Raw genomic sequence first — 26,828 nt, forward strand, 5'->3', positions numbered from 1 at the left:
GGGGTTTAGTACATCTGGGGTGGGTTTGCAGGTGTGAGATGAAACTTCACAAACTCGCAAGCGATTGTTGTACTTGCCGTGTATATTTTAGGAAAGCGGCCTTTCAGATCTAGCAAATAAGTGAATGTGTGGCTTCTTCCAGCTGGCCTGTACAAGAAATCTGCTCTCAGCAATGTTAATCTCTGCAGCTGGAAAGTGTTGGTTTGTTGATCTTTCCTAATGCGATTGACAGTCAGAGTGAGATTTGCTGGCATGCTGTGGAAGGGAAGCTAGCCTGTGAGGGATTGGGGGATGCCTCCGTTTTCCCTGTTGGTCCTCTCTCCCAAGTCGTGGTGGGATTTTCCCTGGGGTTTCTCTGCCGATCACTTTCCTAGGAATTGCCTTCTCCATAGCTAAGCCCACTTCTGTGCCTAGGGTTGACCTTTGTGTGTGTTGTGCTGTTGAATCACAGTGCATGAAAACAGAATTTGACAGAGGTCCCAGAACGTGGGCTATCTTGGCTTAAGAAGCAACCAAGTGTGTAGGTCTTATGGTTCCAGAGAGAACCCCAAAAAGAAAAATGAGGCAGGCCTTGGTGAAAGGCAGGGCAGGATTTCTAGTTGCTTGTGGGTCATTAGAATAAGCACAGCCTGTCAACCCTCCCCTATTTACAGAATGCGTTAAGTGAACAAGTGTATAAACCACATGTTTACATACTGTATCCCGGTTGCAGCACCTTTGCATTCCTGGCTATAGAACTGCCTCCATCTTGGCATTTTTGCCCAAATGATACATGGCCATACTTGTGATGGAGGTCTCTGTGCTAAAAGCACCCATCACGGCAGTGTGCTTGGGGTGGTGTCGTGGACAGTGGCTAGAAAGGTTCTCTAGTGGCTGCCACCACTCTGGTATGGGTCTCCTCGGGAGGACCCAGAGTGCCCACCCTACCCCTTTATACACTCCTTTTCCAGTAGGTTTCCCCTTATAAGTAGGGCTGCCAAGTGGGACTTACCTTGCCGGCGGGGGACTCCCGAGTGGATCCTGGCAAGTGTGTGCGCGCACGACACAGGGAAGTGACGTTATGACGCAGGCCACGCTGGGGGTGGGGCCACGACCATAAAAGGGAAAACCATAGTGAGTTTTTGCCTTGTGTGGCCGGGGCCCCGCCCCCAGCGTGCCTGGCATCATAACGTCACTTTCCTGTGATGCGCACGCTGGGGCGGGGTTCCCCCCGGGGCCCGATTCCCCGGCATCGGGGAACGGGCCTCTGGGGCGGGGTTTTTTCCGCCTCCCGGGGGGACTTGGCAGCCCTACTTGTAAGTGACCAAATGAGGCGTGAGGACTCAGGCAGAGTAACAAACTATTTTTATTAATGAGATTTAACAACTATGATTCAGTAACATGTAGGAAAATGAGCATAGTAAAGATAGGCGAAACAGCAGAATAAGAAACCCTAGAGTGCCTGGCTATACTGCCCCTAGCCTTCTCTAGGTTTTTGGCCTCAAGCTGATTCACCCCCTTTGGATGAGGGATCCTTCCATCTGCAGCAGCTTCACACTCACTCTGCTCCCTGGGAGTGAACCACCTCCCACTTTGGGCAAGGCCTTTTATCACTTCTTCCCAGGCAGCACCCTCTACTACTCCACTGGTGTAAGTTTTCCCTCCAAATCCCGTGTTAGTCAATCAGAGGGAAGTGACCTGAGAAATGTAGGCCCTGACAGCTACTCTAGTACAGGCTTCCCTGGAGCCACTAGGCCTCCCTAGAGCCCATAGGCCGCACTGCTATAGGCTTAGGATCATGACAAGGCGGGGTAAGGGTTAGAGGATCCTACTGATAATCGTTCTCTCTTTGTTCCTGAAGGGTGACTGTGGAAGAGGCCTATGCGAAGTCCATGGTCAAGATGTCTAAGATGGCTGGAAACAGCACCCAGGTGGGGTGAGTAAGCAGTTGGATCCTTTGGGTCTGAAGGAGGCACGCTTCCTACGCACCATCCCGTTTTGACAGATGGCCTCTAGCCCCTTCCGGATCCTTCTCCCCTCTTTCCTTCAGCTCGCCTTAGACATCAGCTTCTCAGATGCTCATGTTTTTTAAAGCATTTTGCTTTCTGTTTAGTACATTTTTGTCCTGCCGAACTTGAGGGTCACTAGGCCGCACCAGCTCCAGGGCTAGCGATTCCTGCGAATAGCATACAGTAGTGGCGTGTGTTTCTTGGGGGTGGAGGGTGGGGGTCGGCAGTAATAGCAGCAACAAGTTAGAGAATCTCTGAATACGAGAAGCTGCTTGGAGGGCGTCAGACTGAAGCGGAGGAGCTGATTACCGTGTTTATGTAAAAGGAAGATGACCTTGAGTGTAAGACAACCCTTAAAAATGTTAAAATGTAAGACCTCCCTCCAAAATAAACCATATACACATTAAAAAAAAATTATTAGATGTAACGATAACTTGTATGTGAATTTAAGACAACCCCCTCTTTTTTTGGATAGCACACCTGCAGAAAAGCATAGTCTTGCATTTAAGCAGGGCTCTTTTTGTAGAAAAAGCCCAGCAGGAACTCATTAGCATAATAGACCACACCCAACAGCAGGAACTCGTTAGCATATTAGTCCACACCCCTAACCGCACAGCTCATTACCACATTAGGCCGCACCCCCATGTTACCAGAAGTGTGGTTATCCGACCACACCCACCTTTTGCTTGTTATTCTGTTTACCTTGTTTGTTGTCCAAACCCAGGGCTTTCTTGTAGCAGGAACTCCTTTGCATGTTAGGCCACACACCCCTAATGTAGCCAATCCTAATGAGTTTCTGCTGTTGGGTGTGGCCTATTATGCTAATGAGTTCCTACTGGGCATGGTCAACTTGGGAGCCAGCCAGAACTCTGTTCCTGTGCGTTCCTGCCGAAAAATAGCCCTGCATTGAAGTAAATACCATATGGTTTCCTGAAGGCTGCAAGAGTGACTTTAATTGTGGGTTTGGGTGTCAAGTTGAATCAGTGGAGTAATGCTTTGTGAAGAATGCCGGACTCATCCTGCAGTCAAAGGACTGCAGTGGAATAGCTCGGGGCTAGAAGGTATCATTGCCAAAAAGGAACAACTGGATCTGTCCCCAGCCTCCTGAGGATCAGTAGATAGCTGGGCCACCGGGCCGTTTGCATCCTGCTGCTGTGTTTCATAACTTCAAGTAGCACACCTGAGCATTAAACAAACAAATCACTGTCATACATAAAGGAGAAAGGAAAAAGGAATAAAAGATATGTGGGAATGGTGAAACACACTGGAAGCAGGAATAAGGGATATGGGGTGTTATTTGCTACTGGTGGATCATTAAAAGAAACAGAGACTTCTGTATACAAGTAGAATAATTTTCCCATCTAGGTCTTAGAGCCAATAGGCTGTTTGACCAGACGGGTAGAATATTACATGTGCTTTTCTGCATCAAGAAGATCTGGTTGTCCTCAAGCGATTAATTCAGAAACTTTATGGTTTCTTACTGGATGATTATGAATATGACAAAGCTATTAAGGCTACGATGATTTCTTGGATGAAAGATTTGGGTAAAAATATAGAGATAGAGCAATGGTTTAAAATATGGAAATCTGTGAAATACATGAGAGCTATATCATATAAGGAAAATATATATAAAATGTTCCACAGATGGTATTGGTCTCCGGATAAAATAGCTAAATGCTATACTGATACATCCAACCTGTGTTGGAAATGTAGTAAGATACAAAATTACTGGAAAATGGTACACAAAATAATTCAGGAACGTTTAGGTATGAATTTGGCTTTAATACCGGAAATATATCTGTTAAATATGATTCCTAATGGCTACAATACACAAGAGACATATTTGATGACGTATATAATAACTGCAGCACATTTGTTACTGGCAAAGAACTGGAAATTAGATAAATTACCCTCTAAAGAGGACTTAATGGTAAAAATGTTAGATCTTGCGCAGATGGACGATTTGAGTTTAATACTTCACGATAAGAATAACGTACAGAATAAAAGATGGTCTGGGGTATATAACTGCATAAAACAAGTTATGGAATAATCGACTAAACGTTTATGTAATCTGTTAAAATGGAATGTCTTCTTTTTGAAAAACTGAAAAATAAAAGTATTAAAAAGAAGAAGAAGAGCACCCTGACCTGGATAGCCGAAGCCAGCCTGATCTTGTCAGATCTCGGAAGCTAAGCAGGGTCAACTCTGGCAAGTACTTGGATGGGAGACCTCCTTGGAATACCAGAGGCGGGAAGTGGGGGCAGGCTTTATTCAGCCACCTCTCTGAATATCCTCCAGGCCCCCAGTTAGGGGTCAGTCACCAGAGGTCACCATGACTTCCAGGTGCACGCACACTCACTCATGCACATATTTAAAAAATACAAAAAAAAAAATACCAGAAGAAGAAGAAGAGCACGTTGTTGAGTCACAGCTGACTCATGGCAACCCCGTCTGCAGGGTGTTCCAGGCAAGAGAGGAGCAGAGGTGGTTTGCCATTGGCTTCCTCTGAGTAGCAACCCCAGCCTTCCTCGGTGGTCTCTCTTCCAGGTACTGACTATGGCCGACCCTGCTTAGCTCCCTTTCCTATCAAGCTACCACAGATAGCTGAGAATGAGCTGCACAATATCTGTGGAAACTGAGCTTCACCATATTTACAGAAAGTTCTCAACTTGTGGTGGTTTTCCCCCTCTTAAGGAAGATCTTTCTGTTCCGTCTTCCCCCTTCCAGGACTTTTGCCCCCCTGTGGGAGGTCTTCCGCATCTCGTCCGACAAGCTGGCCCTGTGTCACGCGGAGCTTGTGAAGAAGCTGCAGGATTTGATCAAGGAGATTGGGCGCTATGGAGATGAGCAGATACGGGTGCACAAGAAGGTGGGCTGGTTTGGCTCCATGGGAATGAGGGGGCCTTCTTCCCCTTGGGTGTTGTATAGCCAGGAGATCCAAAGATTGTCTGGCAGCCAGAAGTTCTTAACTCTTTTTGTGTTATGCACCACTAGGTGGCGAGCTAGACTTGTTTTTTGGGCTGAGAGGGCTCTGAGAGCTGTGACTGGCCCAAGGTCACCCAGCTGGCTTCACGTGGAGGAGTGGGGAATCGAACCTGGTTCTCCAGATTAGCGTCCACTGCTCTTAGCCACTACACCATGCTGGCTCTGGCTGGGCTTAGTAGCCTGTCTCTCTCTACATGGTGTAGCGGCTAAACTGTCAGACTAGGATCAGGGAGATCCAGGTTCGAATCCCCACTCGGCCATGGAAGCTCACTGGGTGACCTTATGTCGGTCACTCTCAGGCTAACCTACTTCACAGGGTTGTTGTGAGGATAAAAACAGAGAAGAGGAGAATGATGTAAGCTGCTTCGGATCCCCACCGGGGATAAAGACGAGGTGTAAACGAATATTTGTGGTTGCCGCTGATCTCTCCTCTCGCTCACGCTTGGCTTTTGTAGAGACAGGCTGCCATATCATCAGCTGTAGGACGTTCCAGGAGGAAGGCTGATCCACTGCCCCTCCTTTGGGTTATCTTTGGAAGACTTCCTTCCCTCCCTGTTGCCGGTGTCTGCCGGTCATTTCGGCAAAGGGTAGGAAACGGGTTTGCCTCCGGCAAGCAGGTGTATGGATTTATAGAAACCAAATAGAGCGACGTTCCAGGAGGAAGGCTGATCCACTGCCCCTCCTTTGGGTTATCTTTGGAAGACTTCCTTCCCTCCCTGTTGCCGGTGTCTGCCGGTCATTTCGGCAAAGGGTAGGAAACGGGTTTGCCTCCGGCAAGCAGGTGTATGGATTTATAGAAACCAAATAGAGCCACGCGAGTACATCCTCAATGGAAAAACCCCATCAAAAAACCCCAGTGGGATACCTAAGTAAATGTGTCCAATCTTGAACCATTTAATTGCTTTCGTTACAAAATGGATATCTGAAGCAATGCAACGAAACTGACTTGGAAATTGCACCTATTGCAAGGGGTATCCTTTGCAAACTGATGAAATGCAACAATAAAATCTGTCAGTCATAACAAGGTAGTGCATAAGTTGCAGTGTATGGGGTGGATACTGCAGGCTGTGGAAGGTCAGTAGTTCAGTAGTTCAGCAGTTTGAGACCCAGGTGCCGCATGATGGAGTGAGCTCCCGTCTCTAGTTCCAGCTCCTGCCAACCTAGCAGTTCGAAAAAAAGCAGTAGATAAATAGGTACCACTTCAGTGGGAAGGTAACAGCGTTCTGTGCGCCTTGGTGTTGAGTCATGCTGGCCACATGACCACGGAAACGTCTTCGGACAGCGCTGGCTCTTCGGCTTTGAAACGGAGATGAGCACCGCAACCCTAGAGTCGGATTCGACTGGCTTTCGAGCAAGGGAACCTTTACCTTTTGTGGGGTGGATAGAAGGCTAACTGGATCTTGTCGGATTTCGGAAATTAAAGCGGGGTTGTCCCAGGCTAGTATTTGGAAGGGACACCTCCAAGGAGTTCCAGGGTCATGACATGGAGGCGGGCAATGGCCAACCACCTTTGAATGTCTCTTGCCTTGAAAAGCCAATGGGGTTGCCATAAGTCAGCTGTGACTTGATGGCAAAACAAAATGGGTGGACATACGGGGTCAGATCCTATGGATCTGTTCTGCTAACGGGGTGCTTTCTTCCAGCATGAGATGTCTGCTGACATCATAGGTTCTGAGATGGAACTGTGGGCTAGTGAAGTGAATTTTCAGCAGCAGAAGTGTCTGTTATTTATTATCAAATCTGGACCCAGCTGTTGATTCTAAGAGCCTTAGAAGAGCCCTGCTGGATCAGATCAAGATGGGTTCCTCCATCTCTGCTCTTTTGCTTTTAGTTGCAGAAGCCATACTGTGCCGGTTGAATACCTCTTACCATGGATTCAGTCTCCCTACAGAAGATCTCAGGGACCAAACTAGGAAAGATCTCTCGCTCTCTTGCTCACTGTGCCTGATAACTGTCAGTCACTAATCTTTGGGCAAGTGGAGAGAGAGAGATAGACTATTGGTAACCTGCAATTTCCTTGCCCTTCTCTGCAAGCTTTAAAAGCCTGTGTTCCTGTATCACACTTTTCATTCTTGTTACCCTCTGACAGGGCTTTGGAGACATTTTAGTGGGATTCCGTGACCTTATTGGCTATCAAACTTAAATGTTCTTTTCGCAGGGCTCTTTTTGTAGAAAAAGCCCAGCAGGAACTCATTAGCACAATAGGCCACACCCAACAGCAGGAACTCATTAGCATATAAGGCCACACCCCCATGTTACCAGAAGTGTGGTCATCCAGCCACACCCACCTTTTGCTTGTTATTCTGTTTACCTTGTTTGTTGTCCAAACCCACGGCTTTTTTGTAGCAGGAACTCCTTTGCATGTTAGGCCACACACCCCCTAATTTAGCCAATCCTAATGAGTTTCTGCTGTCGGGTGTGGCCTGTTATGCTAATGAGTTCCTGCTGGGCGTGGCCAACTTGGGAGCCAGCCGGAATGCCGTTCCTGTGCGTTCCTGCCCAAAAATAGCCCTGGTCTTTTGGTTTGATCCAGCAGGACTATTCTTTAGCTATTATATTTTTTATCCCCCACCCCCGGTTAGTCGAAGGACGAAGTGGCGGGGACCCTGGAAGCTGTCCAGGTCCTACAAGGAGCTGCTCAGCATCTCCCGAAGGCCAAGGAGAACTACCACAGCCGATGCCAGGAGCTGGAACGTCTGCGTAGGGAAGGGGCAAGCCAGAAGGAAAGGACGAAGTGGCGGGGACCCTGGAAGCTGTCCAGGTCCTGCAAGGAGCCGCTCAGCACCTCCCTAAGGCCAAGGAGAACTACCACAGCCGATGCCAGGAGCTGGAACGTCTGCGTAGGGAAGGGGCAAGCCAGAAGGAGATTGATAAGGTAATGGAGGAGGACTTCAGAACCTAAGAGAAGCCATGTTGGATCAGGCCAGTGGCCCGTCTAGTCCAACACTCTGTGTCACACAGTGGCCAAAAACCCAGGTGCCATCAGGAGGTCCCCCAGCAGGGCCAGAACTCCAGAAGCCCTCCCATGGTTGCCCCCCAAGCACCAAGAATACAGCACGTCACTCACTGCCCCATAGTGTTCCCTCGATACCTTGTGGCTAAGACTTGTTGTGGGGAGGATTGTTGAAAAGTATACAGACGGAGAGTGATTTCAGCTAAGCATACTGTTATTAGTCAGGAACAAGACACTTTGGCCGGCTCGCAGGCCGGTTTATATTCCCTCAGAAACCCACCACCACAACACACACACCCACTTCCCGATAGGCTATTTACAGTAACCGAAAGACCTATTGGCCTCACGGTTTGGGACCTAGCCCTCTGATTGGGCCTGGCTAGGATCCTTCTGGCCCATTGTCTTTAGATGTGAAGCTTGAGGTTTTGTCCCTAGGCAAGTCCGGACATGTCCGGCCCTGTCAGGGCTGGATACATTACAATTGTTCCAAGGGGTCCAGTGGTGGGTGGTTCTTCTAGAGGTCATGGCAAGGGGAGAAAATATCACTGGCCACACATGGTTAAAAAGTTGAGAGAAGGAAGGGCATTGGGTGGTTTGACCATGGTAGAGTCTCGAGTGGGTCAGTGCTGGGGGTGAGGCGTGGAAACCGGGAAGGGGAATGTGGCGCTTGAGGTGTGTGTGTGGGGGACCCTCCCTTACATGGATGTCTCTTGCCACTTTGCGCGAAGGCCGAATCGAAGTCCCGTAAGGCGGTCGAAGCCCTCCGGCGCGCTGTGGAGAAGTACAACCTGGCCCGCGATGATTTTGAGCAGAAGATGCTGGACTCCGCTATGGTATGGCGATGGAGCCGGTGGGGGAGGGACGTGGCTTGTGTTTCCACCCGGCTTTGGGCTGCATTGCAAGATTTAAAAGATAACCGGAAAAAGATCTACTTTTTCTTTTCCTCGAGGGAGCAGTTCTTTTATATCAGTTTTAAAGAAATCTATTGGGCTAATCCAGCCACCTTGGTTTTGTTTTCATATTCATTGATGCGTCCGTCCCTAATGAGAATGGGAGCTGTCAGTGCTCCTTAAGATACGTGCTTCTTTTTCTGTATTTCTGTACCCTCAGGGTAAAAGAGGGTAACAAACTGGGGGGTGGGGCAGTTGCCCGGATGACATCACAAGAAAGAGAAGTAGGAATATAGGATCCCCAAGCCCAGGGGAGAAAATGGGACACGCTTTGCTTGATGTCTCAGAGCTAACCTAAGAGCAGCACAGGGTGTGTAACTCGACCCTGAAAACCAGGCACAGCGTATTGAGTGGGGTGTGCGGGGGTGAGAATCTGGATCAGGCTGAAGTCTGTTGGAGATTTTCAGCGCTTATTCCTGATCGAAAACGCCTCTCCTCTGCTTGCCTTGAGCCGTGCTACGAAACAAAGACCTTACGTCATGGGTCCCCAACCTTTCTGAGCCTGTGAGCGCCTTTGGAATGCTGATGCAAGGTGGTGGGTGCAACCACAAAATGGCTGCCCAAGGAGGTGGAGCTAGCCTGCAACTATCAGGGTCAACCTAGCAGTTCGAAAGCAAGAAATTGCAAGTAGATAAATAGGTACCACTTCGGTGGGAAGGTAACAGCATTCCGTGCACCTTGGTGTTTAGTCATGCCGGCCACATGACCACGGAAACGTCTTCGAACAGCGCTGGCTCTTCGGCTTCGAAACGGAGATGAGCACCGCAACCCTAGAGTCGGATTTGACTGGCTTTTGAGCAAGGGAACCTTTACCTTTTTTTATAAACCAACAGTAACTCTTTGACATTAAAAGGCGTCCTGTTAAACAGGGCTTCTGCCTGAAATCTGCACGACCAATTAGAAGCCTTGCTGACCAAATGTCCCACCTATCCCCTCGCACTTTCTAAAAGCACTTGGCGGGCGCCAGGAAAGTTGTCGGCGGGTTCCACGGTGCCCAGGGGTACCACATTGACCTGTGTTGTTGTATGTGGGGGGTTCCCCCCCACCTTTTGTGGCCTTACAGAAGCACAAGGGGCATTTTCTGTTAGGGAAATACAGTGGGTGGGTGATTAGGAGAGAGGCCTAAACCTTCCTTGGTGGCATCGTCCAGATCTTTTATCAGGCCCCCTGACAAATTACTCACCTGGAGTTCCAGTTCTAGAACTCCATCAACACTTGCACATTGGCCCTGAAAGGTGAGAAGTGCTGTGCCAGGAGTCTCTTGCTCTGGAGAGGGTTCCATAAGGGTGTGTGTGTGCACAACAGCACAACAGCAGATACGGTTACGAGGGGCTAGCAAAACAGCAGATTAAGTCCAAGTGGGCTTTTGTCCTGGATTGCAGCCCCCATAGTGAGATAAACAAGAACACCCACCCAATGACAGGGCCTTTTCTGTGGTGGTACCTTGATTATGGAATGTCCTCCTGCCTATGGCAGTTGGCCTGGTACCTGATTGATTACCCCTAAGGCAACAGGTGAAGACTTTGTTCTTCTCCTAGGCATTTTATCATGGTGGGTGTTCCTGGGTAGGTCTGCGTTTCATCGGGTGCTTTTGTTTGCTGTTTGTTATTTTGTGTGGTGGGCTGAAAAGTTTTATCTTTTGATGCGTTTTGAAGTTTCACAAAATTGGATGTTGCCGCTGTTCTTCCCTGACTGAAACTTTTCTATGGAGAGAGCGGTTAATGAAACGTTTCATATCAGTAAACCTCAGGTTCTTCTCTGGTTAATGTGATGTAGGAGGAAACCCAAACCTCAGGTAACTTGACTTCTTCTCGACCTCCCTTCTGCAGCGCTTCCAAGAAGTGGAAGATTCTCACTTGTGCCATATGAAGGCCCTGATCAGCTCCTTTGTGCACTCTGTGGAGGATACCCATGTCCAGATCGGGCAGGTGAGGGAAAGAAGGGTGGCTGAGTGAAAAGTCCCAAAGGGGGTGTGGTTGAGAGGGCCCAGGAGGAAACAGGGGTGGGAGGAAATGTCACATAGGCCCAATTGTCAGAGGGGTTCAGCGAGCCCACAGTGGGGTAGATGGATAAGTGGTCTGAATTGGTACAAGGCAGTTTCAGATGTTCTCCTTTCCTGATTTCTTGCATCGCTTTTTGAGGGGAAGTTAAGAGAAAACAGGAACTCATCTCATCTGCAGAGTTACAGGTGGGAACATATACAGAGACGGACAGGAGGGGATGATTTTCTGCCAGGCGCAAGTGACCAAGCTGCTTAACTTTGGAGGCTGTTTTGGTGATGATGACCTTTTCCTTCTCCTCACCATAGGTCCATGAGGAGTTCAAACAGAACATGGAGAATATCGGGGTGGAGACATTGCTGCGAAACTTTGCGGAGAGCAAAGGAACTGGCCGTCATCCACCAGGTTAGGGGGCGTTGTCTGCAGTGAGGAGGTTGTGGGGGAACTTGTTGGCAAAATAACCTAAGAGTGGCTGATACCTATATTTCCCCCCCATTTTCCTCCCAGGGCCACTGAATTTTGAGGAGCTGAGCATGACCCCAGCTCAGGAAGGCAAGTACGTCCGGGCGCTTGGGCAGTTGACACCCAAGATTCAAAAAGAGGGGGCGTGGTGGTGGCTAGAGAAATCGTCAGGTTACTGGCCCCAGGGTGGGTGATGCTGTTATTTGGGCTGTCTTCGTGAAGCTGCACAAAGTAGGAACAAGAAGAAATCTACAATCTAAAATAAGGTACCAAGGATGCAAAGTTCAGTCAAGTGATAGGCCTGAAAATTTAGGGGGCTTGATTGGGAGCCAATCTTAATGGGCGAGAGCAAGTTGTCGTCCACAGGGCTGTGTGACTCTTCACTACTTTTGGAGGTGGTGGTTGGAATGAAAAAAAATGTGTGTGAAGTGCCGTCAAGTTACAGCTTACTTCTGGTGATTTCTCGTGGGGTTTTCAAGGCAAGAGAGGAACGGAGAGGTTTGCCATCGCCTGCGTCTACATGGCGATCATTGACATCCTTAGTGGTCCCCCATCCAAGTACTAACTGGGGCCACCCCTGCTTAGCTTCAGAGATCTGACAGGATCGGGCTTGCCACGGCCATCCAGGCTGGGTCAATGAAAAACTGAAAGGGAAGAGAAGGGGAGATTGGATTAATACCCAGCCCTTCACTCGGAGTCTCAGAGTGGCTTACAATCTCCTTTCCCTTCCCCTCCCCACAACAGACACCCTGTGAGGTAGGTGGGGCTGAGAGAGCTCTTTTGAGGACTGCTCTTTCAAGGACAGCTCTTGTCAGAACTACGGCTTGCCCAAGGTCATCCAGCAGCTGCAAGTGGAGGAGTGGGGAATCAACTCCGGTTCTCACAGATTAGAGTCCGCGCACTTAACCACTGCACCAAACTGGCTCCAGCTATTAATTAGGAATCGAAACTGTTCTATTCTTCCTTTGGTATCTTGAAATGGCTCCAGTATGGTGTGTATGTTAATGCACAACGCAATACACAAATGTAATCACTTTAAAATGACAATGGTTAATCACCGTTAAAGGCTTCGCGTTTGTTGGTGGTCCAAAATAATGGACATATGTTCTGCTGTGGAATATCTTATTGCTGAGTATAAATTAACCCAAGCCCTGACCTGGATAGGCCAGGCTGTCCTGATCTTGTCAGATCGCGGAAGCTGAGGCAGGGTCAGCCGTGGCTAATATTTGGATGGGAGACACCAAAGGAATACCAAGGGTTGTGATGTGGAGGCAGGCCGATGGTAAACCACCTCGGAACGTCTCTTGCCTTGAAAACCAAATAAGGTAGCTGTGACTTGACAGCAAAATAATAATAATAATCAGGGCTATTTTTGGGCAGGAACGCACAGGAACGGAGTTCCAGCTGGCTCCCAAGTTGGCCACGCCCAGCAGGAACTCATTAGCATAACAGGCCACACCCAACAACAGAAACGCATTAGGATTGACTACATTAGGGGTGTGTGGCCTAACATGCAAAGGAGTTCCTGCTACAAAAAAACCCCCTGGGTTTGGACAATAAACAAGGTAAACAGAATAACAAGCAAAAGGTGGGTGTGGCTGGATGACCACACTTCTGGCAACATGGGGGTGCGGCCTAATGTGCTAATGAGCTGTGCTGTCAGGGGTGTGGCCTAATATGCTAATGAGTTTCTGCACTTGGGTGTGGCCTATTATGCTAATGAGTTCCTGGTGGGCTTTTTCTACAAAAAGAGCCCTGATAATTAATTCGAAGTTAAAAGGGGGAAGGGGTGTACGACTTGGCTGCAGCATGCTTTTTTCCTAAAGGAACAAACAAACAACCCCCCCCCCAATACCCCTGTCTGTATTGAGAGGTGATAAAAGTGTTCACGCTTGGGTTCCGTGAATTAAATAACTTTCTGAAAGGTGAATCACTCGGCTTGTGAACTGACGAGTTGATCCAACGCAGATTTCCATGTTTCCAGGCTCAATGGAGGCACCTTTTTTGGGGAGGAATGATCTCAGTCAATCGGGAACAAACTAGTCACTGCTAGCTGGCTTGGTGTGGGAAGGAACAGCCTTCTGTCATGCTCAGCTCTGTCGTACTTTTAGCATCCATGGCTAATATTGGATTTTACTATCATGCTCGCTTGCTAATAGCTGTTGCAAAACAGTGTTGATGCAGCGCCATCTGGAGGCTGATGATGGGCAGCAACAGAGGAGGGGGGGCCCCTTCAGGCTTCAGGCGTGTGCAGAACTTCAGAAATTGTCTTTATTTGAAATATTTGTAGACCCACTTCCTCGCCAGGATTCTTGAGGTAGTTTGCAGAAATTGAGCACAAAACATTTTTTTAAAAAGCAATTTACTTCATGTAGGCCTAGGGTTGCCAGCCTCCAGATGGTGGCTGGAGCTCTCCTGCAATTACAGCTAATCTCCAGGCAACAGAGATCAGTTTACCTGGAGAAAATGGCTGCTTTGGAAGGTGGACTCTACGGCATTGAAGTCCCTCCCCTCCCCAAACCCCGCTCTCCTCAAACCCCGCCCCCCAAAATCTCCAGGTGTTTCCCCAACCCTATTTAGACCCTGCTTTTCTCCATAGTAGGGGGACCCAAAGTTGCTTACATTGTTCTCTCCTCGTCCATTTTATCCTCACAACAACCCTGTGAGGTGGGCTGGGCTGAGAGTGCACGACTGGCCCAAGGTCGCCCAGCAGGCTTCCATACCGGAGTGGGGGTTTGAGCCTGGGTCTCCCAGATCCTAGTTGGACACTCTGACCACTGCACCACACTGCTTCTTCCCCCACCAAGAAAAGATAAGATGAGCAGCCAGTTGAAACAAACCACTGAGCAGTGGCGAGGCATATTAAAATACTGTCAGCTCAATCTCCTTGTCGTCTTCTCTTACAGTGGAATCCTCAAGTCTGAGTCCATTCACATCTCTGGGTTCAGACTGGAGTAATTCTACATTCCAACGTTAGAATCCAAATGAGGCATCTTTCAAATTTAACTCTGCCCATTTTCTGCATTAAAAGAATGAGTCTATATTTTTGTGTATACACTTCTGATTTGCAATTGCTTTAATTCTTTTGCGTTTTGATAATTTTACTAGATCTTACAGATTATATGTTCAATTTATTGAAATATTTATATGCCCCCCTTCCATTAAAAAATTGATTTCCACTTACCTTTTTTTTTTATGCTTTGTTTTCTCATGGAAGGCAAGAGAAGGTAACGGTTCTACATTCAATGTTAACTTAAGAATGCCAGTTAAAAATTCTCTCTCTCTTTTTGAAAAGCAAGATTTTAAAGCCAGCAAAAACACCCTCTGAACTCTACTTTAAACCACTAGATGCTATCAAACGTAATGCTCTCAAGGCTTTAGGAAATCTTGGCTGCCCAATTATTATTTTTTTTAAATATCCGCTCTGAATTGGTGGGAAAAGTACCTGTTCTCAATCATTGCAATTATCCACACAAACAAAGGGTTAATTTATCCCCCTCCCCCCCCCGGGCACAATTTTAGGTTGCCTGCGTTTAACTCATCTTGTGAATAACTTCCAGGGGGTGTTTTTAAAGTTAATCACAATGGGTCTGGTTCCAGCCCTGCCTTGGTTTGGGGTAGAAGCCCCGCTGAAGGGCATTTCTTTCTAGCCATTGTTTTGCAATATTATTTCCAAATTTTATATCCCGTGTCTCTAGTAGGGCTCCCAGGTCCCCCCTTGGCCACTGGCGGGGGATGGGGGGGTTGCCAGATCTAGGTTGGAAAACTCCTGGAGATTTGGGGATGGAGCCTGGGGAGGACAGGGACCTCAGTGGGGTACAATGCCATAGAGTCCACCCTCCAGAGCATCCATTTTCTCCAGGGGAACTGATCTCTGTTGTCTGGAGATGAGCTGTAATTCTAAGGGATCCCCAGGTCCCACCTGAAGAATGGCATCTCTAGTCCCTAGTGACCTGCTAGAGGTGGCTCACAATCTAAAATAAAATCAAATCCTAAAAATTAGCAATCATAGCTGTTTTTTAAAAGAAGTCAGAGCATAAACTGACAGCCTAAAAAGGGTACCCATAAAACAGCTCTCCGTCTAGATGCAGACGCTTACAAAAATTAGAATCACTTGATTAAAAGCCGGGGTTAAAAGGAATGTTTTGGGCTGGCTTCTTGAAGGAGGTGAGATGCCTTCAGTGTATCCAGCATTTCACACACATTCTATTCTTGCAGTCCATACAACAGCCTTGCAAAGTAGGCCAGGAGCGATATCCCTGTTTTATGGTTGTGGGGAGCTATAAAAGAGTTTAGCCTGAGGCTGTCCTGTGCATTGGTAGCTGAGATGAGATCACAGCCAATCGTTCTCTGAGCCACTCCGTTACTCCGATGCAGCGGAGTCAAGATGGATTATTTCAGTCAAACTTTGTCCCCGAAAGGAATTTGCTAACGTTTGTTTTCAGTGAGTTTGTCATCAAGATGCGACTCTCCTTCCCTCCCCAGGACCAAAGCGAACTCGCAGCAAAGCCTTCCGCATCCCTGGCTTGGGCCGCAAAGACCGCGAACGGGATTCTGTGTGAGTTGGGCTTTCCGCCTTCTCTTTGCTGTTCCCCCGACTGTTGTGCCCGCGTTGCTTTCCAAAGCTGTGTGATCCACCCAACACTAATAATTAATTATCGTACGGCATTGTGTGTAGAATAGCCAGGAGATCCTAAGATTGTCTGGCAGCCGGAAGTTCTAGCTCTTTCTTAGCATAATAATAATAATAATAATAATAATAATAATAATAATAATAATGATGCTTTCGATTTATTGATCGCTCTTTCCCACATACCTGTGGGCTCAGAGCAATTTACAGTTACTCTTGAGACAGTTGGACTAACACTTACGGGTGGTCCCCAATTTATCTACTCGCCGAAGCTTTCGAATCGCTGGGTAGACGATGAGCTAGGACAAGGCTTGGTTGCTCACACCAGCACGGGGCTAGAACTGCCAAAGCATGGCAGTTCAGATGTTATTGTTAAGCAGGGAAAAATCCCCTGCGGCACCGCTCCCTTGGAATGCACCACTAGGTGGTGGGCTAGACTTGTTTTTGACGCAAGAGGTGTTTCAGAGGTGGTTTGCCATGGCCTGCCTCTGCGTCACAGCCCTGGTATTCCTTGGAGGTCGCCCTTCCAAATACTAGCCAAGGCTTAGCTTCCGGGATCTGACGGGATTGGGCTATCCAGGTCAGGGCACCCAGCACTCACTCTCTTTCTCTCTCTCTCCCCCCTCCCCGCCTCACCAGGGAATCTCCAGATGCGGATTCAGTGGTGAGTTGTATCCATCCTCCCTTCCCCCTAACAAAACCTAGCCGTTGAGGATTGGGATGGGGGAGGGAGAGTGCTTGAATTTATTTTTGCTAAAATTGCACACACATTAAAAGAATTGTGGATCTCTGCCAGCAGTGCTTCTCCAGGCCCCTCATGACTCCAGCTGTTGTTTCGGCCTGAGCATTTAGCCCTGACTGTGGTCTTCTCTTGTCCCTGCCTGCTCCTTTGGTGTTCTCAGAGGGTTGGGCCTGCCCTTCTACTCAGTAGACGGCAGGGCCTCTTCCAAAGGAAAGAGACCATTAACCTGAACAGGGTGGTAGAATACAGCCCACCACTTATAATTCAGTAGTCCTTGTTTACATACAAGAGACTCCACCCCCCCATTAGGTAATATTAACAGGCTAGTGATTAAAGTGTCATTTTTTTTAAAAAAATGTGCGGTGTATGTTAAGTGGGGGCAATCACATGCATGGGGCCTTCTCACTTGCTGTTGTCTTCCCCTCCAAATCCAGCAGCCGCCCGAAGTGGACGAAGAGGGGTTTACGGTCCGTCCTGAAACAAACCAGAATGATATCCTTTGGTCGTGACTGTCAGACTGCTTTCCTGGAGCCAGATGGGCTGAGAATGGGGTCTTTGGGGTGGGTGTGGGTGGGGATTTGCCTCTGTTTCTTCAAGGGAACAACGAGGCAAAGTAATTCAGGATGGGAACGGGAAGTCTTTTCTGAATCTTTTCCCCCCGCCCCATTATTCTGGGGCACAGTTTGGGGGCTGAGCAGTTTTGAACGGGAGGTTGGACGTCCGATCACTTGCTCTGGCTCCCCGTTTCCTCGAGGTGTGTGGGCAATTGGGAGTAAGAGGGTCGGAGATCAGGGCTTTGTGGCTCTTTCGTTGTGGGATGGAGACAGCCCTTTGGGCTTAAACGGTAAAGGTCAGAAAGGTCTGTCCGGCTCCATCTCATGCGAACCAAAGGCCTTCTCCCATGAGAACGGAACATCCTTCATGAGAATAGAAGTCTCTTGAGAACCTGGCCCCTCAAGTCCAGCCACAAAGTCATTGAAAATATACTGTCCAGCCTGAGAGCTACCGGGTGAGCACGAAAAGCGCTCTCTCTCTTTTTAAATTTAACTTTTTTGGAAATGTTTATAAACAAACAAATCATAATGCAAGTCAATCTAGAGGTTATGCAATAATTATTACACAGCAGATCTAATAAAATGATATAATACAAAATATTGAATAGTATAAAACTACTGAAATTAAAACTATTTTACACACAAACTTTGCAGTCTCCCCCTATCCTTTCTTTTCCCACGAAGCCTTTCCTAGCCTCCCACAATTCCCTGTCCTCCCAGTTCTATCCAGGAGTTGTGGGTATTTGCCCTTGACTCTTCATACCACGCGAGCACGGGAACCACTTCTGCTCGTCCAGTGACTCAGATTACGACGACGAGGAGCCGCACAAGTTCTACATCCGCATCAAACCTGTGCAGCCCCGGGAGAGAACCAACAGTGCGGCCGCCTCTGCTGCGGTGGAACAGCTCAAGGCCTCTGTCGGCAACCTCATACTGCCGCCAAGCGTGGGGGTGAGAGACCGGGAAGAAGGGAGGTCCTGAAGACAGGGAAAATTGAGAAAGTAAAGGAAATCGGTCACTCCTGGACTATCGGCAACCCCTTGGTGCCTATCCAAAGCCCCTCTGCACATATTTGCCCTGATATGGCAACTTCTTGGGTACCTTGGGTAGCCAGTTTGGTGTAGTGGTTAAGAGTGGTGGACTCCAATCTGGGAGAACTGGGTTTGATTCCCCACTCCCCCACATGCAGCTGCTGGATGACCTTGGGTCAGTCAAAGTTCTCTCAGAGCTGTTCTCTCAGGAGCAGTTCTTGAGAGAACTCTCTCAGGGAGACGAAAGGGAAGGAGATTGTAAGCTGCTCTGAGACTCCTTTGGGCAGTGAAGGGCGGGGGATAAATCCAATCTCCCTCACCTTCCTTCTCTCCTCTCCTCTGTAAGGACAGAAGTAGAGGGCCATGCCAATAACGGGCGGGGGATAAATCCAATCTCCCTCACCCTCCTCCTCTCCTCTGTAAGGACAGAAGGAGAGGGCCATGCCAATAAAGAGTCCAGGAAGAGAAGGAAAGAAATGGTGCAGTGGGAAAACATATTTTATTTATAGTATAGATCCCTCTGTGTTTTGCACACTGCTTTGTCAGGGGATCTGTAAAGTAGCACTCTTTTACAGATCCCCTTACGGAGCAGTTTGTGAAGCCCATAGGGATCTGTACTATGAATAAAATATGTTTTCCCACTGCATCTTTACCCCTCCCTCTTCTCTTCCTGGACCACCTTTCTACATGGGACATAGATGGGCTTCAACGTGGTCTAATCCCAAGAGATGGCATTCTGTTGACACGGCTTAAAATTTATTATTCATCACTTCAGAGTCTTCAAGCACTTGCTGTCCTGTTCTCTGCACCTGACCCTGGCCTGCTTCACAGTAGAGAGAGGGAAAAATAATCCCAAAGAGAAATTCAGAGGAAGGGATGATTAAGTTTGGTATCTAAAGCTGGGGGGGGGGGGGGGGAGGGAAGAACCTGACACGTAGAATATAAAAAGAAGGAAGAGCGAACATGTAGAATTTGAGCGGAAATTGATGTGGTGTGTAGCACTTGTACAGTGTGCATGGGTGTACGTAGCAACACAAATAACCTTGCTGGTGGAGGGGGTGGGTTGCTGTCCACACAAGTTAGGGAACGTTGTAAATGAGGGATCTAGTGGGCAGAGGTGTTTCTGGGAAGAAATCATGCCAGACTTCTCTTGGAATGTACTGGTTCCTTCTGAATGGCCCTAGGAATCCACTGAATTTTTGAGAATGCTATAGGAATGCATATTTTTGCCTGATCTTTGGGACTTGTTTAAAGGAAGGCTGATTGGTTGCTTAGGTACAAATGGAGAAGTATTGTCCATTTAAATGGCCACTGAAATGTACTGAGGGGGGTAGGAGGAAAACTGATCTGGATCAGGAATCCCCTTCTTTTTTATTTACTGGCACTTGGCCAGAAGCTCCTTCTCTGAGATACAGGGTGTCTCATCACACTTGATGCTAGTGTCGCCAACAGGCCTGGAGTAAAATGTCCTGTCACGTTAGTAGAGGTTAGTTTAGTTTTATTATTACGGTCTTAAGACCAACATACAGAGTAAGCATAATATGTGAGGGAGAGAAGAAGAAAAAACCCCAGTCATAATATACAAAAATAGAAATCTGAATTTAAGAACTTTAAAAATGCAGTTCCTACGATCTAAGAATTAATGCACAAAACTCAGCGACTGAATGTGTAATCTCTACATTCTTATCTGATAGGAGCCAGTGAAGCTAGTAGAGGTTTGATTTGGATTTTCTTTACCAGATGGTGTTCACGCCATGAAAACCTTCAAAGGCCCATTTCCACACAGTGTTCTTCCATTTGAGGGTTAGGCCCATTTTTCTCCAGACCTGATGGCAACCCTGCTTGCTGCCAATTCCCATTCCTTTCTTCAGTGGCTTGTGCAGTTGGATCAGCCAGAGCTGGAGGGAGGAAAGGGGAGAGAAGGGCTTGGTCGTTCTAGGCAGGTGACTTTGTGTGGGGGAATTTTTTTCCTAACTCCCTTTCCTTTCCCCTTCCACAGTGCACCATGAAGAGGCATTCATCTAGTGAGTGATTCATCCCACCTCAGATTTTATTTGTGTGTATATGTGTGGGAAGGGTGGAGGAGGGGGTCATCCATGGTCAAGGGGGTGGATTGGGCTTATGGCAGCAATGTTGAATTGTGGGGAGGGTCAGAGGGCTTAGATTTTACACGGGTCCCCAACCTTTTTGAGCCTTCCGAGACCTTTGGAATTCTTACACAGGGCAGTGAGCACAACCGCAAAATGGCTGCAGCAGTAGGTGGAGCTAATCACAAAATGCCTGCTGCAGGAGGCTGAGCCAACCACAGAATTGAGATTGAGGGTTATATATTGGGATTAAGGTTATAGATAACTGTATATATAACCGTAATAGTGACTCCTCAACATTTTGAGCAGAAGTTCTGTTTGACAGGATGCCTGGGAAAGCCCTATCAGATTCTGCCCCCCACCCCCATATTGGCTCATCTTCAGAGGAGGCCTTTATTCCACGGTCTTCCAGTTCCCCCTCAGTTGAGGAATCAGTTCTGGGGTCTGGCTCTGGGAGTGTCCCGACACTCATCTCCAACCTGTACCTCTTGTAGGGCACTTGAAATCTCTCGCCTCTGCAGCTGTGGAAACTGATTCTGACACGGCCCCGGCTCCAGGTGAGGGAGGCCAATATTTGGGGGCTCAGAGACGGGGATGAGACAGAGAAGCCGAGGGAGGGCAAAGCCCAGTTCCTTTTCCAAGAGGCCGTAATCTTCATTTGTGTCCGGCTGCAGCTTTGAGCTCTGGTCAAGTAACACATGCTTTCTCTAGTCCAGGGGTCCCCAACCTTTTCGGGCCTGTGGGCACATTTGTAATTTTGAGAAGGGGTGGTGAGCACAACCCCAAAATGACAGCTAAAGAAGACAAAGCAAAACTCAAAATCAGGCCTGTAGCCAGGATTTTGTGGTTTTGTGGGGCACTTCTCTCCCCCCCCCCCCCCCCTGCCCCGGTGAGACTGAAGGTCTCAGTGCAGAAAGAAAAGCCATTTAGCCAAAGGTGTTACCAAAATAGATCTCTAAATTGCAAGCTGTCAACCATTTAGATGACAGTTCTCAGCTGCTGCAAGTTAATCACGTCTGTGAGCCTAAGCATCAATTTTGGTAACAAGCTGGCAGGTGGGGTGATGACTTCTACAGACAAGAAAGCAAACAGTTAGGCAGAAAAACTCTCTTAAAGGAGACCAGTTTCTTGACACAGCGTTAGAAGGGATCCTAGAGGTCACCTACTCCAAGCCCTTGCTCAGTGCGGGAATTAGTCAACTGCAGCACCCCACTCTACTTAAAGGAGCACTTGCCTTTTTAAAAAAGATTTTAAATGTTTGAAAAAAAGCATTTACAAGAGAAATTATTGTGGGGCTGTGCCATTAAGAAAGGGGGTGGCGCCCCCCAAAAGCCCCACCGTAGCTACGGGCCTGCTCAAAATGGCTGCTACAGAAGGCAGAGCTGAATGGAGTACAACCCTCCTCACTCCTCCTGGGTAGAAGGAAAGCTTGAATGGGAAATGGAAATCACACAGTGACTAAGGAAAGCCCAAGGTGCTTACTAGTCCTGTGTGGATCCTCCAGTAGAATATGCTTTCATTTGAATGAGAGTAATGCCCCCACCCACTTTCTGAAAAGCTTCAGAGGCACCAAGGGAAGTACTGGTGGGCACCATTGTGCCCGTGGGTACCATGCTCTTTCAGAAACTTCTGCTTCCATTCTGGACCTTGGTCTTCTCTTTGCAGATACTGGGAAGGGGAAATGGAGATAGTCTTGGAGCGGGGGAGGGGACTGGCTGAGCTTTTACATCCCGAGACTTACTTAAACTCATTTCCCTGCAGGTAACAAATTGGGGAAATCACAGACCCCCCGCCTTGCCAACCGGACAAACAGGTAATTGCAAGGCCTGGATCCTCCATTACATTTTTGAGGACAACCCAAGCCTCGTATGCAACCTTTTCTAGTTAAAGTCTTCAAAAGCTGCTGTTCTATGAAGCCCCATCATGCTCTGCTGAAGTTAAGGGGGACAATGTTTCCATGACTGTGGGGCAATCACTATAAAGGCCCTGCCTCTGGATCCCAGACACTATTGAGATAAGAAACGTGGCCTGATTTAAGAATGCAGCTGGGGTGGGAGCTCATATAAGGAGTCGCTGTCTCTCTGTATCTGTGTTCTTTCTGGTGGAATGGATGGGGGGGGGGGGGGGGAGGCAGGATTGTTTGACGATGTTGTGTGCCTGCAGGTGCAAAGAAAGGTGGGTCTTGGAACTTGGGAGTGAGTATGGTTTAAGAGTGGGAGGTGGCTGCCTTGCACGAGGGTAAGTGTGGTGGGAGAAAGGATGGAAAGTAACAGCTTGGAAAACCCTGGTTCTTCTCCCTCCAGCTGCTAGAGATGTCCGTTCTTACCCCTCCGTGGCTTTTGAAGACTGTGCCAGCCACTGCTCACATGTACTGCTGTATTTTTTTTTTGGTCGTAAGGGCTGGGAACTTGCTTTAAAGAATTCTGGGGTATCCACCGCAACCCCCCCCCCCACACCGTATTCTTTACTTGACACTAGGTTCTTCAGCTGCAAACGTGTATTTGTTTCCCAGTTATGAATTATGGGGGTTTTTTTTTAAAAAAGCTTCCATTTGCTTATTTATCTAATGTAATATATTGCTCCGCAAAATCATTCCCAAAATGTCAGCAACAGTTTTGTAAATCAATTAAAATGCAAAACTTTCGTTTGAAAACAAGCCTTCCCCCCCATCTGAACACCAGAACAGTGGTACAGATCTGACTAGCTGCTGTTTGAACAACGGAGAAAGAAAATTAATTTGGAGAAGCATTCCAAATCTACAGGGCTACCACCAAGAAGTCTGTGCTTCTCATCCACAAGAGTTAGAACTTGAATCTTTACATTTAGGTGTGGATAAAGATTTTGCCCCAGTGAGGACTAAGGTGTGTATCTTTCCCCCCCTCCTCCTTCTTTTCAAGTTGTGACGACAAAGTTCCTGAACCTGATGCTCTGCCCGTCAGTGCACTGTTTGGACCTCCGCTGGAATCTGCTTTTGAAAATGAAGATTTCTCAGGTTAGAACAGGCAGTAAATTAGCCAGTCTTACAGACGTGTGGGTGATGTGGCCATCTTGTTTCTTCACAGAAGAACAAGAGGAGTAGAGACATCACCTACAGTGGCTGGTGCATCTCCTGGTCCTTGGGTTGCCAACCCCCAGGTGGCCCCCGGACATCTCCCACTATTACACCTGTGTCTTCACAGAAGAACAAGAGGAGTAGAGACATGACCTACAGTGGCTGGTGCATCTCCTGGTCCTTGGGTTGCCAACCCCCAGGTGGCCCCCGGACATCTCCCACTATTACAATGGATCTCCAGATGACCAAGCTCAGTTCCCCTGGAGAAAATGGCTGCTTTAGAGGGTGGACTCTCTGGCATTGTACCCCGCTGAGGTCCCTCCCCTCCCCAAATCCCTCCCCAGGTTCCAACCCCACCCCCAAATCCTCAGGTATTTCCCAACCCCGAGCTGGCAACCCTACCAGGCCCCCAGGGCTGTAGATCCAGGCCAGGTGTGGTAGGCGGGTGGTCATCTTAGCTGCTTTTTCCAGGCATAGAGTCAGGAGTGAAACCAACAGAAGTCCTGGGAAGCTGCATTCTGCAGGGTTAAACCACTGGTTCATCAATGCCTCTGAAACGTGGGTTTTCTCAATCTGGCCTTACTGTGAATCATCTGCCCACCAGACCCACACTGGAGTACATTAACATGTTAATTTTTCTTAAAAATTCAGCAGCAAAGCCGATTAGTATCTAAGAATGCATGCGTGTGGGCTAGATAGATTGTGAGTTTTTTATTTAAATGATAAACGTTGCTGATGGTTTGAACAATTGCTTTTTTTTACATGAGATGTCGTTCCCTATACAAGTGCAGTTCTGTCTGTCCCGAACTCTCAAGACTCCCCTTTCATCTCCCCCTGCAGCTCCCCGAGCGTACCTTCTGGCTTCTAGCCCATCCCCCTTTTCCTCCTCGTCTCCCGAGAACGTGGAAGACTCCGGATTGGACTCGCCGTCGCACCCAGCCACTGGGCCCTCCCCGGATTCCCGTCTGTGGAGCCCGCGACCCTGCACCCCCCAGAGCCCTCTCGGCAAACGGTCTTCGAAGAGCTCCTTGAGTCTTCGCGGCAGCCGCCGTGGCCTGCTGGCGGAGGACGGACCCAACCCCTGGCTGCCCCAACCCGCCTCCCAGGATCTCCCCTGCTTCGCGTCAGATCCCGACTGGGCAGATTCCGTATCTTCATGGCCCGTGGTGGCCCACAGCAATTCCACCTGCCAGCGGGAAGCGTCCTCCCCCGACCCGTTCTCCTTGGAGGGTGCCGTCGGCAACCGGCGGCCCTGGCCAATCAGGCCTCGCAGCCCGGCCTCGGGACCCTGCACCCCCCAGAGCCCTCTCGGCAAACGGTCTTCGAAGAGCTCCTTGAGTCTTCGCGGCAGCCGCCGTGGCCTGCTGGCTGAGGACGGACCCAACCCCTGGCTGCCCCAACCCACCTCCCAGGATCTCCCCTGCTTCGCGTCAGATCCCGACTGGGCAGATTCCGTATCTTCATGGCCCGTGGTGGCCCACAGCAATTCCACCTGCCAGCGGGAAGCGTCCTCCCCTGACCCGTTCTCCTTGGAGGGTGCCGTCGGCAACCGGCGGCCCTGGCCAATCAGGCCTCGCAGCCCGGCCTCGGACTGCCCCCCACGGGCCTGCGAGCGTGACAGCTGCCTGTCGTCCAATTCGGCCTCCTCATCGTCCTCCTCCCCAGCGCCCCCCAGCAGCGGTGACTCCACCAGCCCCTCCCCGTGGGCCCCACGGTGCCGAGACTCAGAAAGTGGGACACCAGGTATCCCTGAAGTGTCGTCTGAACCGAGTAAGGACAATTAGGATGTGTTGTTTTTAAATTATGTGGATGTTGGGGGTCTAAATAAATTTTAAAAAATGGTAGCTATGGGAGGGAGAAGGGTAAAGGGGGGATCTGTATGTGCAGGGAGAAGGTGGGTGGCCCAAGGGAGCTAGCCCCCCCCCTCCCCCCAACTATCACATCTCCTTTCAGGCCACTTGTGAAATGCTAGAAGAAGCACAAACTTTCCCTCATTTTATTTTATTTCTTTACAATGTGAATATCCCGCCTTTCTGCCCATTCAAGGCCACCAAGTCGATCCAGTTAAAAAACAGAGCTAGAAATACTTATATAAAACACAAAATGCATTAAGTTGGGTCAGGCTGATAGTGTCACTTTCCAGATTCTTTTTCTGAACCCCCCCCACACACACACTGGGAGATCTCGGTTTTCAGATTCTTTCCCACACCAGAAGTCCTGAGAGGCTAAAGGTCCTATTAGGGACTGCGGTGTCAAATAGATGAACCGGCCTAGTAAGCGTTACATTGATTAAAAGAGTGTGAACAATTGACTGGGCAGCAGATTTTATCTCTCTTTTTAAAATCCAAGTATTTAAAAACCCACAGGCAGCAGGGACCATCTCAGAAGGACGTCTCCTCCCCTCCCATGTGAGAAGCGGGAGTGCCTCTTCCATAGGTAGCCGTTGCTTTCTTAGAAGAAGCACTCCTTATTTTCTCATGCTCAGGAGGGAATACCTCTTCTGACACTGTTTTTGCGAACAAGGCAAGAAGACCTTCCCTATAGAAGGCGGACACCATCTTAGAAGAGCCATTCCTCCTCGTCTCTCAGGCAGGAGGGAATGCCTCTTCTGAAATGCTGCTCTCTGTGGCACATACATATTTCAGCTCCTGCTGCTCCAGACTTGAAAGACAGCATGAGCCACAGTTGGGACGTAGTTACAGGGAAACTCAAAAGGGGAGCCCAGCTTCCTGTTTTGTTTTGTTGGTTTTGTTTTCTAATCCTTCAAGCAAACCTGATCTTCTTCAGGTGCCATGGTTCTAAACCACTGCCTCTTGTTTGACTTGTAGCATCCTTTCCTCCATCGGCCACACCCAGTTTGGCCACAGTGATGGCCCCGCCCCGGCGATGCCGAGTGAAAAGGCCTTCGGCAGTTTCAGCCGCCTGTGTCGGCAGTGACATGGTGAGTGGTGGTTTTGTGGTAGCTGTGGACGGTTCTGAGCTGAGGAAGCCTAAAGGGAGCAAATGAGATCTGGGAGAATTTGCTGTGGTTTGGTGGAGTTTTAGAGGATGCGGGCTCAGGTCAGGGGAGAGAATAAGGGCCCATCCCCTTGCTGCAACTCTTGATTACCCCAGTCTGTCCATTGGCTTGCATTTTAAATTCATCCGTCTGGTACAGAAGTCCCCAACCTTTTTGAGCCTCTGGGCACATTTGGAATTCTGACACGGCATGATGGGTACAACAACAAAATGGCTGCCACAAAATGGCTGCCGCAGGAGGCAGAGCCAGCCACAGAATGGTTGCCACAGCTTAACTTCAGTAATGCAGTGTAGACCCTTGTGCTGTGGTGGCAGCTGCCGCCCAAGCAACGTTTTTAAAAATCTGCACAGCCAATCAAATCTCCAAGTCAGTCAC

At 48.7% G+C, this 26,828-nt stretch overlaps 1 protein-coding gene across 1 annotated transcript in view; it reads left to right on the forward strand.

The window, feature by feature from the left end:
• The first annotated feature begins 1,856 nt into the window (after positions 1 to 1,856).
• The window catches only part of FCHO1 (FCH domain only 1), a 36,222-nt gene continuing 11,250 nt past the window's right edge, over positions 1,857 to 26,828 (forward strand). The window contains exons 1-16 of the mRNA XM_015423362.1: positions 1,857 to 1,915; positions 4,716 to 4,857; positions 7,690 to 7,848; positions 8,655 to 8,759; positions 10,706 to 10,804; positions 11,185 to 11,281; positions 11,384 to 11,428; positions 15,824 to 15,896; positions 16,608 to 16,632; positions 17,145 to 17,202; positions 18,028 to 18,215; positions 20,295 to 20,319; positions 20,877 to 20,939; positions 22,144 to 22,195; positions 23,280 to 23,374; positions 24,275 to 25,204. Coding sequence (XP_015278848.1) covers positions 1,872 to 1,915; positions 4,716 to 4,857; positions 7,690 to 7,848; positions 8,655 to 8,759; positions 10,706 to 10,804; positions 11,185 to 11,281; positions 11,384 to 11,428; positions 15,824 to 15,896; positions 16,608 to 16,632; positions 17,145 to 17,202; positions 18,028 to 18,215; positions 20,295 to 20,319; positions 20,877 to 20,939; positions 22,144 to 22,195; positions 23,280 to 23,374; positions 24,275 to 25,204 — 2,200 coding nt within the window. The 5' untranslated portion in view covers positions 1,857 to 1,871. The remainder of the gene's footprint in view (positions 1,916 to 4,715; positions 4,858 to 7,689; positions 7,849 to 8,654; positions 8,760 to 10,705; positions 10,805 to 11,184; positions 11,282 to 11,383; positions 11,429 to 15,823; positions 15,897 to 16,607; positions 16,633 to 17,144; positions 17,203 to 18,027; positions 18,216 to 20,294; positions 20,320 to 20,876; positions 20,940 to 22,143; positions 22,196 to 23,279; positions 23,375 to 24,274; positions 25,205 to 26,828) is intronic.

Source organism: Gekko japonicus, unplaced genomic scaffold, assembly GCF_001447785.1.
Source record: "Gekko japonicus isolate JY-2015 unplaced genomic scaffold, Gekko_japonicus_V1.1 scaffold1634, whole genome shotgun sequence".
Taxonomy (NCBI): domain Eukaryota; kingdom Metazoa; phylum Chordata; class Lepidosauria; order Squamata; family Gekkonidae; genus Gekko; species Gekko japonicus.